The 14,787-nt window shown below is 46.6% G+C and overlaps 1 protein-coding gene across 7 annotated transcripts in view; it reads right to left on the bottom strand.

Annotated features, from left to right (window-relative positions):
• The window catches only part of Spata21 (spermatogenesis associated 21), a 30,209-nt gene extending 20,030 nt beyond the window's left edge, over positions 1–10,179 (bottom strand). For 4 of the 7 annotated variants that reach the window (XM_070037851.1, XM_070037850.1, XM_070037852.1 and 1 more), the window contains exons 1-3: positions 9,924–10,179; positions 519–631; positions 250–395 (exon numbers count right to left, since the gene is read on the bottom strand). In XM_070037851.1, coding sequence (XP_069893952.1) covers positions 250–395 — 146 coding nt within the window. In that variant the 5' untranslated portion in view covers positions 519–631; positions 9,924–10,179. Of the gene's footprint in view, positions 1–249; positions 396–513; positions 632–2,804; positions 3,062–9,923 lie in introns of those variants that run through there. The other 3 variants (XM_070037848.1, XM_070037847.1, XM_070037849.1) reach the window with 3 other exon arrangements.
• Between the last annotated feature and the right edge of the window lie 4,608 nt (positions 10,180–14,787).

Genomic DNA, 14,787 nt, shown 5'->3' with positions numbered 1-14,787 from the left:
GTGCTAGCCTTGAGCAATAATGTTCAGGGACACCACCCAGGCCATGAGTTCAAGCCCCAGGACTGGCACAAGGGAAAAAAAATGGTTAGCACAAATTATCTTGAGTGCAGTTGGTGCTACGAAAGGGAGGTTCAGGGTGCTGTGGTTGGCCAGATTGGCCTAGTCTGGGAGTTCTCAGTTCTGTCTCTCACCTGGACCCCTCCTCTGGGAGCTCCCTTGTCTCCCCCACCCCAAAAACAAAAAACTCACCCTGGTCCTGCTGGGGGCTTCTGCTCCTGGGTCCCAAGTTCTCTAGGCCTCTTCTCTGATGCTTCAGTGAGTCCAAACCTCCTCTCTTGCCCTCGGGGAGATGGAGACTGCTTGGAGCTGCTCCTCTGTGCAGGATGTGGAAGCATCTGGAACAGAGATGTCCACAGGGGCTGGCTCAGGGGCTGGGTCTGAGCACCCATGCTAGAGCAAGAACTCCAATCCTCCCTGGCCTTCCCCTGGCCTTGGGGACGAAGATTCTCATACTTAACTGGAGAAGGTACTGGAAGAAGTGCAGAGGTGCCAAGAGGCAGAGAGACAAATCCTTTGGACTTAGAGGTCCAGCCCGAAGCTATCACTCAGCACTGCAGGCTCTTGCACAAACCTAGAGTTAAGATTAGCACCTGAGCCCAGGGGATCACCTTGAGAGCAGCCCAAGAGAGTGCCGAGGACTCTGAGACACATTGGTCACAATTCCACTCTACAAAGTCTGGCATCTGCTTTTTAATTAAGTGTGTGTGTGTGTGTGTGTGTGTGTGTGTGTGTGTGTGTGTGTGTGTGTGTGTGTGTGTGTGTGTGTGTGTGTGTGTGATGAACTTTGCTGCCTGGGTTGCTTTTGAACAGCAGTCCTCAGATCTCAGCCTCCTGAGTAGCTAAGATTACAGGTGTGAGCCACTAGTGCCTGCCCAGCTGAAAGCAGCTCTTTCTTACAGGACTTCTCAGAGCCTTTAAAAAACTAATGTACATTTTTTTATCTACTTATTTTTGTTTTGGCAGTACTGGTTTGAAATGAGGCCTGCAAGCTTGTTAGGCATGTGTTCTACCATGTGAACCACATTCCTAAACTTTTTTCAGATAGAGCCTAGTCTGTCTCTTCCCCGCCCCTTTTTTTGGCCTAGGCTAGCCTCTGAAAGCAATCCTCCTGATCACCACCTCCTCAGTAGCTGCTTTTTTTTTTTTTTGTCAGTTGTGGGGCTTGAACTCTGGGCCTGGGCACTGTCCTGAGCTCTTCAGCTCAAGGCAAGCACTCTACCACTTGAGCCACAGTGCCATTTTCAATTTTCCGGTAGTTAATTGGAGATAGGAGTCTCACTGACTTTTCTGCCCAGACTGGCTTTGAATCATGATCCTCAAATCTCAGCCTCCTGAGTAGCTAGGATTACAGGCATGAGTCTCCTGAGTAGCTAGGATTACAGGCATGAGTCACTAGTGCTGGCTAATATACATTTTTAAAGCGATCCCCAGATGTCACAGCTCTTTGCTGCAGTAGATGCAAACTCCATGTTCTTGGATGTGGCTAAGGTAGAGGAATTGGGGAGCATCTGTCCATCTGTTTTCAGGACCTCAAGGTCTCTGCTGGCAATCTGCAGGTTGCCACAGTGCCTGCCTACCCTTTCCTGGAGAGATCCTTTCCTTTTTTCAAGGCTAACTTTTTTTTTTTTTTTTGGGTCCGGTTGTGGGGCCTGAACTCTGGGCCTGGGCGCTGTCCCTCAGCTCTTCAGCTCAAGGCTAGCACTCTACCACTTGAGCCACAGCGCCACTTCCAGCTTTTTTCTTTTTGCTTATGTGGTGCTGGGGAATCGAACTCAGGGCCTCAGGCATGCAAGGCAAGCGCTCTACCACCGAGCCAACTTCCCAGCCCCGGTCCTTTTCTAAGCCTTTCTCAGGGCCGTCCTGCCACCCCTCCATGCAGCCTCCCACTCAGCTGCACCACCAGTCTGTGCAAATACCTGTTTGTACTACAGGTGGAGTCCTATAATACAAACCCCAGAGACTCCCCCCCCAGCCTCTGCTCCATCCCCTCACTGCCTCTCCAGAACCCTCCCCACCACCACGCCTTCCTGAAAAGCTCCCATTTCTTCTCCAAGCTTTCCATCACCTCAGCACTCTTCCTACCCATTAATTGCTGGGAGTCACAGTAACTCCATTCCCATAGTGCTCCTGGGCCCCCAGGGTCAGTGGCCCCCATCTCCCCAGGGGAAAGGCTGTGACTTTGAGATCTTAAAAGTGTCTCTCCCACTTCAAACCACAGCCAGCCTGTCAATGTCCAAGGGGAACTTTTTTTTTTCTTTTCCTGCTGGGGCAAAGTGAACCATATTCTCCTGATAGCCAAATGAGTCTAATGAGTTCAGCCCTGATTGCAAGATAAACTGAGCCAGTGGCTCCTGCCTGTAATCCTAGCCACTTAGGAGGCTGAGATCGGAGGGCTGTGGTTTGAAGCTAGCCCTGGCAGGAAAATCCATGGGACTCATATCTCCAGTTAAGCACCCAAACAGTTGCAAGTAGCACTGTGGCACAAGTGGTAGAGCATTCACTTTGAGCAAAAGAAAAAAGAAAGTCCAGGGACAGTACACAGGCCCTGAGTTCAAGTCCCAGGACCAATACAAAAAGAAAAAGAAATGGAGACTTCAAGTGGCCCCATGTCTTGGTCCGCAGCACCCGGCAGGCCTGACTGATGCTCATCCACTGGCTTCTTTCACTGATTCATCTCACCTACTTGAAGTGTGCGCCATTTGTTTGCTCACTCATGCGATTTGCAACTGTTTAAGGACCTGTACCTGTGGTGAGCCACTGTGCCAGGCCTTGGGAGCCCCTGGGTCTCTGGCCGCCTCCCTTGAACTCTCACTCAGATGTACATGTGGCGTCCAGGGGCCCCAGATGCCACTCAGTACTGGGAAGTTAGTCCTGGCAAAGTCCTTCTCTCCCCTGGCCTTTCTCCCATTAGGCCTCTCCCACAGTGGCCCTCTTCAGGGCTGTCCTAACCCAGAGGAGGTTCAACCATCCGAGGAAAATCCACCCCCCCCTCCATTGTCCACCATCTCCACCTTAGAATGTATGGGCACAACCTTAGAATTGTCAGGACTCAGTGTTCTCCAAGCTCGTAGTGGGCAGAAGTCCCAGAGCAAAGCCAGACCATCTGTGACCATCAGAGACCGGAAGAGAAGCCCAGCAGGGAAGCAGGGAATCCAAGGGCAGGTCTGGGAAGAGCCACAGAGCCAGACTATCCTTACCACCCCTCCATGATATAATCTCTCCTAATCTGTGGGATTTATTGGGTTTTAGGGTTCCAATACTACTCCAGACTTTCTTTTTTTTTTTTTTTTTTTTTTTTTGCCAGTGCTGAGGCTTGAACTTAGGGCCTGGCACTGTCTTTGAGCTTCTTTTGCTCAAGGCTAGCACCCTACCACTTGAGCCACAGAGCCACTTCTGGCTTTTTCTGTTTATATAGCAGCTAGCTGACTTTCACATAACATGGTGTTTTCAAGGCTCATCCATATTTTAGTAAGTACCAGAATTTCATTTCTTAGTTGGGCACTGATGGCTCATGCCTATAATCCTAGCTACTCAGGAGGCTGAGATCTGAACAGCACAGATCAAAGCTAACTCTGGACAGGAAAGTCCAGGAGATTCTTATCTCCAATTAACTACCTAAAAGGCTAGAAGTGGAGGTTTGGCTTAAGCCACAGAGCACTAGCCTTGAGCAGAAAAAACAAAACAAAACTAAGAGATAGTACCCCAAGCCCTGAGTGTAAGCCCTACCACTCACTGGCACACACAAAAAAAGTAATGTCTGAATCCAAGGCATCATGCATGGCTGGTAGAATTCTATCAGAGTTTATATCCTAAACCCTACTCCCTGTTCCTTTTTATGGCTGAGTAATATTAAACTGTGTGAATATATAACTTTGTGATCCATTAATAGACACTTGAGTTGCCTATCAACTTTTTAGTTATGATGAATAATGCTGCTGTGGATATTCACATACAGGTTTGTGTGTAAACATGTTTTTGTTTTTCTTGGAGGAGAATTGCTGAATTGGGGTAATTCTAGGTTGAATTATCTGAGTCATCACCACATTGTGGCTTTTTTTCCCCCCATTTTGAGGCTTGAACTCCAGGCCTTGGCCCTGGTCCCTGAGCCTCTTTGTGCTTAAGGCTAATGCTCTACCACTTGAGTTTATTGAAGGTAAGACTTTCAGGGACTTTGCTGCCTGGGCTGGCTTAGAACCAGATTCTCAGATCTCAGCCTCCTGAGTAGTAGGATTACAGGTGTGAGCCACTGGTGCCTAGCCCAGTGTAGCTTTTTAATTCTGGCATCACATGATTGTTATAACTTTTCCACATCCTCTCCAACACTGGGAACTAACTGTCAGTCTTTTCTTAGTGTAGACAAGCAAGTGGGTCTAAAGTATCTTGCAGAATTGCTTTGCATTTCCCTAGTGACTAATGATATTGACATTTTCTCATGTGATTATCACTTATCTGGATAGCTTCTTTGGAAAAATGTCTATTCAGAGCCTTTGTTTTTTATTGGTTTTATTATGGCATAGGAAATGCAGTTAGTACATACATTCTAGATTTAAGTCTTCTTTTTTTTTTTTTTTGGTCTGGACGTGGGGCCTGAACTCTGGGCCTGGGTGCTGTCCCTCAGCTCTTCAGCTCAAGGCTAGCATGCTACCACTTGAGCCATAGCACCACTTCCGGCTTTTTTTTTTCTGCTTATGTGGTGCTGAGGAATCAAACCCAGGGCCTCATGCATGCAAGGCAAGTGCTCTACCACTGAGCCACCTTCCCAGCCCTCAAGTCCTCTATTTTCTACCCTTGGCAAAGATTATCTCCCAGTATAGATCGTATTTTCACTCATTTGGTCTTTGTATGATGAGTGTCTATAATGCTTTTTAAATTTCTTGAAGTCCCATTTATCTATTTTTCCCTCTTTCTTTTTTTTTATTTGTTTTTTTTTTTTTTGGGTTCGGTCTTGAGGCCTGAACTCTGGGCCTGGGCACTGTCCCTCAGCTCTTCAGCTCAAGGCTAGCTCTCTACCTCTTGAGCCACAGCGTCACTTCCGGCTTTTTTCTTTTTGCTTATGTGGTGCTGAGGAATTGAACCCAGGGCCTCAGGCATGCAAGGCAAGCGCTCTACCACTGAGCCACCTTCCCAGCCCCTTCCCTCTTTCATTGTCTGATATTTTATGTTATAATTAAAAGAGTCCAAATGACACTATAGGTCAAATAGTAGAGTACTCTCCTAGAACTGGGACAGTGCCCAGGCCCAGAGTTCAAGCCCCACAACTGACCAAAAAAAAAAAAAAAGATTTCTTTAAGCCTGGCTGTGGTGGCTTATGCCTATAATCCTAGCCACTCAGGAAGCTGAGATCTGAGGATTGTGGTTCAAAGTCAGCCTAGGAAGTAAAGTCTGAGACTCTTATCTCCAATTATCTAGCAGAAAACCACAAGTGGTGCTGTGGCTCAAGTGGTAGAGTGCTAGATTTGAGCTGAAGAGTGCAGGGACAACACCCAAGCCTAGAGTTCAAACTCCACAACTGATCAAAAAAAAAAAAGTCTATTAGACTCCTTGATTAGGAAGATTAAGTGTCTATTTTTCTTGTAAGATTTTGTTTTGTTTTGGCTTTTGTCAGTCCTGGGGCTTGAACTCAGGGCCTGAGAACTGTCCCTGAGCTCTTTTATTCAAGGCTAGTGCTCTACCACTTTGAGCTACAGCTCTACTTGTTTTGTTTTGTTTGTGTGTGATTAATTAGAGATAAGACTCTGCCAGGGACTTTCCTGCCTGGGCTTTGCTTTGAACCGTGATCTTCAGATCTCAGCCTCCTGAATAGTTAGAATTACAGGCATGAGCCACCAGCACCTGATAAGTTTGTTTAGTTTTATTTATTTTTTTGCCTGTCCTGGGGCTTGAACTAACGGCCTGGGCACTGTCCCTGAGCTATTTTGCTCAAGGCTAGCATTCTACCACTTGAGTCACTGCACTACTTCTGACTTTTTCTATTTATTTGGTACTGAGGATGGAACCCAGGGCTTTATACATGCTAGGCAAGTACTCTTATCACTGAGCCACATTCCCAGCCATTTGTTTAGTTTTAGCTCCTACATTTAAACCTATAGTCTGTGTGTGTGTGTGTGTGTGTGTGTGTGTGTGTGTGTGTGTGTGTGTGTGCACGCGCGTGGGTCTACATGGGGGACTTGAACTCAGGGCCTTCTAGTCTCACCTGGCTTTTTCACTTAAGACTGGCATTCCATCCATTAAGCTAAACCTCCACTTTAGCTTTTTGCTGGTTAACTGGAGATAAGTCTCTTGGATTTATCTACCAGGCTGGCTTTGAACCATATATATATATATATATATATATATATATATATTTTTTTTTTTTTTTTTTTTTTTTTTTTTTTTTTTTTTTGGTTAGTCATGGGGCTTGAACTCTGGGCCTGGGCGCTGTCCCTATGCTCTTCAGCTCAAGGCGAGCACTCTACTGCAGCACCACTTCCGGTTTTCTGGTGGTTTATTGGAGATAAGAGTCTCATGGACTTTTCTGCCCCTGCTGGCTTTGAACTTTGAGCCTCAGATCTTAGCCTCCTGAGTAGCTAGGATTACAAGTGTGAGCTACCAGTGCCTAGCTTGAACCACAATTCTTTTTTTTTTTTTTTTTTTGGTCTGGTCATGGGGCCTGAACTCTGGGCCTGGGCGCTGTCCCTCAGCTCTTCAGCTCAAGGCTAGTGCTCTACCACTTGAGCCACAGCACCACTTCTGGCTTTTTTCTTTTTGCTTATGTGGTGCTGAGGAATCGAACCCAGGGCCTCAGGCATGCAAGGCAAGCGCTCTACCACTGAGCCACCTTCCCAGCCCCTTGAACCACAATTCTTAAACCAGGATTAATTTTGCTTTTTGTTCAGGATGTGAGACAAGGATCTTTCCCATCTAGGAAATGAACCCCAGCACCACTGTTTGAAAGGCTGTTCTTTCTTAACCAGGTGCCCGTGCCTCAAGCCCATAATCCTAGCTACACAAGATGCTCATACTGGGCTGGGAATGTGGCTTAATGGTAGAGTGCTGGCCTAGCATGCATGAAGCCCTGGGTTCCATTCCTCAGTACCACATAAACAGAGCCAGAAGTGGTGCTGTGGCTCAATGGTAGAGTGCTAGAGCCTTGAGCAAAAAGAGCTCAAGGACAGTGCCCAGGCCCTGAGTTCAAGCCCCAAGATTGGCAAAAAAAAAAAAAAAAGATGCTCATATCACAGTTCAAAGTCATCATAGGACAAAAAGTCCATGAGACTATCTCCAATTAACCCTCCAAAAGCCAGAAGTAGAGCTGTGACTCAAGTAGTAGAGTGCTAGCCTTGAGCAAAAAAGCTCAGGGAGGAGCTGGGAAGGTGGCTCAGTGGTAGAGTGCTTGCCTTGCATGCATGAGACCCTGAGTTCGATTCTTCAGCGCCACATAAGCAGAAAAAGCTGGAAGTGGAGCTGTGACTCTAGTGGTAGAGCGCTAGCCTTGAGCTGAAGAGCCAGGGGACAATGCCCAGGCCCAGAGTTCAGGCCTCACGACCAACAACAACAACAAAAAGCTCAGGGATAGCACCCAAGCCTTGAGTTCAAGCCCTAGGACTGACAACAACAACAATAACAATAGCAACAACAGACTTTTTTTTTTTTTGGCTGGTCATGGGGCCTGAACTCTGGGCCTAGGTGCTGTACCTCACTTCTTCAGCTCAAGGCTAGTGCTCTACCACTAGAGCCATAGCGCCATTCTGGCTTTTTCTGAGCAATCGAAGCCAGGGCTCATGCATGCAAGGCAAGCACCTTACCACTGAGCCACCTTCCCAGCCCAACAACAGACTTTTTTTTTGCTGGTCCCTAGGGCTTGAACTCTGAGCCTGGGTGCTGTCCTTGAGCTTCTTTTGCTGAAAGTGAGTGCTCTACCACTTGAGCCACAGTACCACTTTTTTTGAGTAGTTTAGTGGAGATAAGAGTCTCACGGAGTTTGCTGCCTGGGCTGGCTTTGAACTGTGATCCTTAGAGCTCAGCCTCCTGAGTAGCTAGGATTACAGGCCTGAGCCACCAGCACCTGGCTTCAGACTGTTCTTTATTCAATTGCCCTGTTGTGTTTGTAGACAGCCATCTGACTATAAAAGTAAGATATATTTCTGGATTCTCAACTCCATTTCATTGACTTATACCCCTTGTCCTCATATTGTGTTACTGTCTTCATTACTCTGGGTGTGTGGGGGTGGGGGGAGTGGTATTAGGGCTTGCCTGCCCTGGTTGGATTATAGGCATGAACTAGTGGGGGTCCAGCTTTTCCTTACTCTTTTGAAATTGAGAAGTGCCCGTCTTTTCTGAGACTTACTTTAAAAAAAAATTTTTTTTTTAATTTTTTTGTCAGTTGTGGGGCTTGAACTCAGGGCCTGGGTGCTATCCCTTAGCTCTTTTGCTGAAGGATAGCTCTTTACCACTTTGAGCTAGAGTACCACTTCTGTTATTTGAGTGGTCAGTTGGAGATAAGAGTTTCATGAGGGCTTTTCTGCCCAGGCTGGCTTTGAACCATGATCCTCAGATCTCAGCCTCCTGAGTAGCTAGGATCACACACAGCTAATTTTATTAAATTTATTTTTGTTTCCTTTTTTGCCAGTCCTAGGGCTTGAACTCAGGACCTGTGTGTGGTCCCTGAGCTTCTTTTGCTCAAAGCTAGCACTCTACCACTTGAGCCACAGCGCCACTTCCAGCCTTTTCTGTGTATGTGGTACTAAGGAATCAAACCCAGGGCTTCATGCATGCTGGGCAAGCACTCTACCACTAAGCCGCATTCCCACCCCTAATTTTTATTTTTTATTGTTATTATAAAGGTGATGTATGGGCTGGGAATATGGTAGAGTGGTAGGTGCTTGCCTTGCATGCATGAAGTCCTGGGTTCGATTCCTTAGTACCACATACACAGAAAAAGCCAGAAATGGCTCTGTGGCTCTAGTGGTAGAGTGTTAGCCTTGAGAAAAAGAAACTCAGGGACAGTTCCCAGGCCCTGAGTTCAAGACCAAGGACTAACAAAATATAAAAAAAGGTGATGTACAGAAGGGTTATAGTTATATAAGTGCATAAGTCAGGTAAAGACAACATTTTTGTTGTTGCTTTTTGTTTTGGACAATGCCACCCTTCCCTGGCTCTCTTTCAGTTCAGAGACTTGCTTTTCAAGGTTGTTTTGGCATTGGTCCTTTTTGCTTTTGCTGGTCCTGGGGCTTGAACTTAGAACCTAGGCACTGACCCTAAGTTTTTTTGGTCAAGGCTAGTATTCTACCACTTGAGCCACAGCACCACTTCTGGCTTTTTGGTAGTTAATTAGAGGTGAGAGTCTCATGGACTTTCCTGCCTGGGCTGGCTTCAAACTGCAATTTTCAGATCTCAGCCTTTTGAGTAGCTAGGGTAACAAGCAGGATCTGCCAGTATCCAGCCTGTATTGACCCTTTTATAACTGGTTCACTTATTTAAGAATTAGTGGGCCGGGCACTGGTGGCTCACGCCTGTAATCCTAGCTACTCAGGAGGCTGAGATCTGAGGATCCCAGTTCAAAGCCAGCCTGGGCAGGAAAGTCCATGAGACTCTCACCTCTAATTAATTTGAGCTATGGCTCAAGTGGTAGAGCACTCACCTTGAGCTGAAAAGCTGAGGGACAGTGCACAGTCCCAGAGTTCAAGCCCCATGACCAACAAAAAAAAAAAAAAAAAAAAAGAAAAGAAAAAGAAAAAAAAATAAAGAATTAGTGGCATTTCTCACAGAAATATCTATGATGTCAAGAAAACACAGCAGAGAAAGAAATCTAATCAATATGTATTTTTTAAAGCTATCAATAAAAATCCACTTATGTCAAATCCCTTCCTTGGCTCAGGACTTACCCAGAAAGTAGCTGATAAATTTCAGGGAGACTTGCATGCCTCGTTCACTCCTTTCACATGAGATGGGGTCTCTCCCGAGCCCTTGCTCTGCCTGTTCAATTCCGTTGTATATAAGTTAATGAAGATGAGGAGAGTTGATGGTAGGCCAGTTATTTGTAGCAGCAGAGGTTTAGAAATGTCTTTTGGGAATGTCAGCCATGTGGTTAGGGCATAAGGCAGGGACTGTCTGGTCTGCTCCAGTGATAAGGTCGTGACACCTTCCCTAAGCCTGCCACTGCCTTGCTCACATAATGAGGGTGACAATGGTTGCTCTGCCTACCTCACAGGGGCTACTATGCCAAGGCAACCTCTCCCTGAGATTCTGCTTTGACAGGCCTAGACTAAGTGAAACCTCTTCTCTTGGTCCCTGGATGGAGCAATCTTCTACCCTAGTACCTGCCATTCTGCATGGAAAATGGCTTGTTTCTGCTTCCTTTTCCTTCCTTCCTTCCTTCCTTCCTTCCTTCCTTCCTTCCTTCCTTCCTTCCTTCCTTCCTTCTTTCCTTCCTTCCTTCCTTCCTTCCTTCCTTCCTTCCTTCCTTCCTTCCTTCTTTCTTTCCCTCCTCTCTCCCTTCTTCCCTTTTTCCCTCCCTCCCTCCCTTCCTCTCTTTCTCTCTCTCTTTTTATTTTTTGCTAGTCCTGGGGCTTGAACTCAGGGCCGGAGCACTGTCCCTAAGCTTCTTTTGCTCAAGGTTAGCACACTACCACTTGAGCCACAGCGCTACTTCCGGCTTTTTCTGTGTATGTAGTACTGAGGAATTGAACCCAGGACTTCATGAATGCTAGGCAAGCACTCTACCACTAATCACAATCCTATCCCTCTTTATTTCTTTCTTGCCAGTCCTGGGGTTTGAACTCAGCTTGGGTGCTGTTCCTGGACTCCTTTTGCTCAAGGCTAGCACTCTACCACTTGAGCCATAGCTCCACTTCCAGCTTTTTCTTGTGATTAATTGGAGATAAAGAGCCTCACAGAGTTTACTATCCTGACTGGCTTCAAACTGGAATCCTCAGATCTCAGCCTCCTGAGTAGCTAGGATTACAGGTATAAGCCAACGACACCTGGCACATACACACACATTCCCTCTCTCTCTCTCTCCCAGCACTGAGATTTGAATTCAGGGCCTGGGCACTGTCCCTCAGCTCTTCAGCTCAAGATTAACACTCTACCTCTTGAGCCACAGCACCACTTCCAGTTTTCTGAGTGGTTTATTGGAGATAAGAGTTTCACAGACTTTCCTGCCCGGGCTGGCTTTGAACTGCGATCCTCAGATCTCAGCCTCCTAAGTAGCTAGAATTACAAGTGTGAGCCACTGGCACCCAGCTCTCTTCTCTTTCTTTTATATGCTGGTCCTGGGCTAGAATGCAAGGCTTGGGCTCTGTGTTCCTGGGCTACATTTTGCTCAAGGCTTGTGCTCTACCATTTGAGCCACAGCTCCACTTCTGGCTGTTTACTGGTTAATTGGAGATGAATCTTACAGACTTTCCTGCCAGGGCTGCCTTTGAACTGTAATCCGCAGATTTCAACCTCAACAGTCTTGAGCCACTTATGCCTGACTTTTCCACACTTCTCTATCTGTGGGCTCCAGGAGCTGGAAGTAGACTTCGTTTCAATAACTGTAGCACTTGGTAGGTGCTCAATGCCCGTGTGTGTGTGTGTGTGTGTGTGTGTGTGTGTGTGTGTGTGTGTGTGTGTGTGTGTTTTGCCAGTCCTGGGGTGTGAACTCAGGGGTACTGTCCCTGAGCTGCTTTTGCTCAAGCCTAGCACTCTACCACGCCTGGCTTTTTCGGTTTATGTGCTAGTGAGGAATTGAACTGAGTGCGTCATGCATGCTAGGCAAACATTCTACCACTGAGCCACATTCCCAGCCTGTTGATGGCCATCTTTGTAAGGCTGACTGGACAAGAAAGTGCTCTGAGCACCTTGTAAGACTTGGCAGGACAAGTATGGGAAGGAAGAGTTTTTGCCTGTGGCAGCTGCATTGCAAGGACCCAAACAGTCACCATGTCTTCATGCTGCTTGGCTTCCAGGACAGAAGTGATGGGTCTGTGTGCTGATGGTGGACACTGTCCCAGTGTTTGTGTCCTGAAAGCCAGTCTTCTGCCTACCTGGACCCATGTGCTCTGCTCCTAGGATGCCCTATTTCCCCTGCTCTTCAGAATATATCTATCCTGGATGTCAGAGGGAGAAAGTACATGGCTTCCTGCTCCCCAAATGCTAAGTGGCTTTGGAACATAGGCAGTGGTGCATGCACACACACATGCATCCATTCATCCATTCATTCAGAGCACTTACTCCACCAGGCCAGGCCCTGTGCTGCTGAATACAGGACCTAACGGTGGCAGAGGCCTGGTGCTGCCCTAAGGAAGTTCACAGCCTAGCAAGGCAGCAGACACGTTGGAAGAATGAGGACAAAATGAATGGACAGATTTTTCTGGGTGGAGTGAGCCTTCCCTCTATTCTTTCTCCTCATCCCACCCACCCACTGGAGATCTGTCTTTGCCACTCTAGGATCATTGGAAAATAAGGAAGGGAGTCTGGGAATGTGGCTTAGTGGTAGAGTGCTTGCCTAGTATGACTGAAGCCCTGGGTTCAATTCCTCATTACCACATAAACAGAAAAAGTCAGAAGTGGTGCTGTGGCTCAAGTGGTAGACTGCTAGCCTTAAGCTAGGGACAGTGTTCAGCCCTGAGTTCATGCCCCAGGGCTGGCCAAAAAAAAGAAAAAAGAAAAAAAGAAAAGAAAAGAAGGAAGGATCAAAAGACCAGGGGAATGAACTCTCATGGGTTATTTCTCAATTTCTTCCTCATAGTGGACAGTCAAGAGCAAAAATGACCTTAGAAGTGAAATCACTGCACATGAAAATTCAGAATGAGCCACCAGCACCAGGCTGACCTTTCATGCCTGTAATCTTAGCTACTTACGAGGATTGAGGTTCAAAGCCAGCCTAGAAAAGTCCATGAGAGCCTGGTGCCTGGCTCACACGTGTAATCTTAGCTATTCAGGAGGCTGAGATCTGAGGATCACGGTTCAAAGCCAGCCCCAGCAAGGAAAGTCCGTGAGACTCTTATCTCCAATAATCCACCAGAAAACTGGAAGTGGCCCTGTGGCTCAAGTGGTAGAGAGCTAGCCTTGAGCTGAAGAGCTGAGGGATAGTGCCCAGGCCCAGAGTTCAAGCCCCGCAACCAAAAAGAAAAGTCCATGAGACTCTCTTCTCTAATAAACTCCTCAGAAAAAGCCAGAAGTGGTGCTATGGCTTAAATGGTAGAGCACTAGCCTTGAGCATAAAAAGACTCAGGGATAATACCAAGCCCTGAGTTTAAGCCCCAGGACTGGCTAATAAGTAATAACATAAAATAAAATGAGAGGTCAGACCCAGGTGGCTCATGACCTAGTGGCTCATGCCTATAATCCTGGCTGAGATCTTAGGATCACAGTTCAAAGCTAGTCAGGGCAAGAAAGTTCCTGAGATATTTATTTCCAGTTAACCAGCAAAATCCAGGTGCTGATGGCTCATGCCTGTAATCCTAGATACTAAGGACGGTGTTAGCCTAATGAGCTCTCTTCCCATAGCTTAGCATGCCCCTTCCCCTTTCCACAGCTTAGCATGCTCCTTTCTTAGGCAACACTAGGTTATGTAGTAAAGGCAGTAAATAATCAGCCTCCAACCCCCTCTACTTTGGAATGGCACTTCTCTGGGGCAGCTACCACCATATAAGGCAACAAGAGCCCCTTAGAGTGACCTTCAGGTCTGGGCAGCTGCAGGGCCCTTTACTACTTAGGCAGCAGCCGTAAGTCCTAGTCCACTATGGCAGAGTCCCTGGCCCTCTTGTCCACACCAGGGTCTCCACATCCTAGCCCCTTCTAGCCCCTCCTAAGCCATCTAGACAATAATCAGTGGTGCTTCTCCCTTCTCCCTTGTGAGAAGTGGTCTTGCCAGCCCCTTTCCTGGCAACAAATCTTTTCTTTGTTCTTTGTACCTAGATGGTTTTCTGGCAAAGTCTAAAATACTCTAACAGCCAGGTGATGGTAGCTCATGCCTGTAATCCTAGCTACTTAGGAGGCTGAGATCTGAGGATCACAGTTCAAAGCCAGCTCGAGCAGGAAAGCCTGTGAGACTCTTATCTCCAATAAACCACTCAGAAAACTGGAAGAGGCACTGTGGTTCAAGAGGTAGAGCGCTAGCCTTGAGCTGAAGAGATGAGGGACAGTGCGCAGGCCCAGAGTTCAAGCCCTACAACCCACAAAAAAAAAAAAAAAAAAAAAACCAGAAAAGAAAAAAGAAAGAAAGGAAAAGAAAAAAAAAGAATACTCTAACGTATGGTTTGAAGCCAGCCCAGGAAAGAAAGTTATCTCTGTCTAGCTAGCAAAAAGCCAGAAGTAGATCTGGCCAAGGAATAGAGTGCCAGTCTTGAGCAAAAAAGCTAAAGGATAGTACCTAGGCCTGAGTTCAAGCCTCAATACCAACACAGACAGACATACACACACACACACACACACACACACACACACACACACACAAAGGATAGCTTAACACATATTATGCTATATGTATATATGTATATGTGTATATATAAAGGCATAGAAAGTAACCAGTGTGGACAAAGATATAGAAAAATTAGAACCCTGGAACATTTTTGGTAGGAAGGGAAAATAATGTGACCACTGTGGAAAACTGTTTAGAGATTCCTTGAAAAACTAAACAGAATTAACATGGCTATCAGATGACCCGTCATCTCCTAGGTAGATGCTCAGGAGAATTAAAAATAAGAGCTTGAACAAGTGTTTGCACTGATGTTTACTGTAGCATTATTCAAAATGGATAAA

This window comes from Dipodomys merriami, unplaced genomic scaffold (assembly GCF_024711535.1).
Source record: "Dipodomys merriami isolate MVZ:Mamm:240054 unplaced genomic scaffold, mDipMer1.0.p SCAF_28, whole genome shotgun sequence".
Lineage (NCBI taxonomy): Eukaryota > Metazoa > Chordata > Mammalia > Rodentia > Heteromyidae > Dipodomys > Dipodomys merriami.
This window is presented reverse-complemented; position numbering and strand designations above follow the sequence as displayed.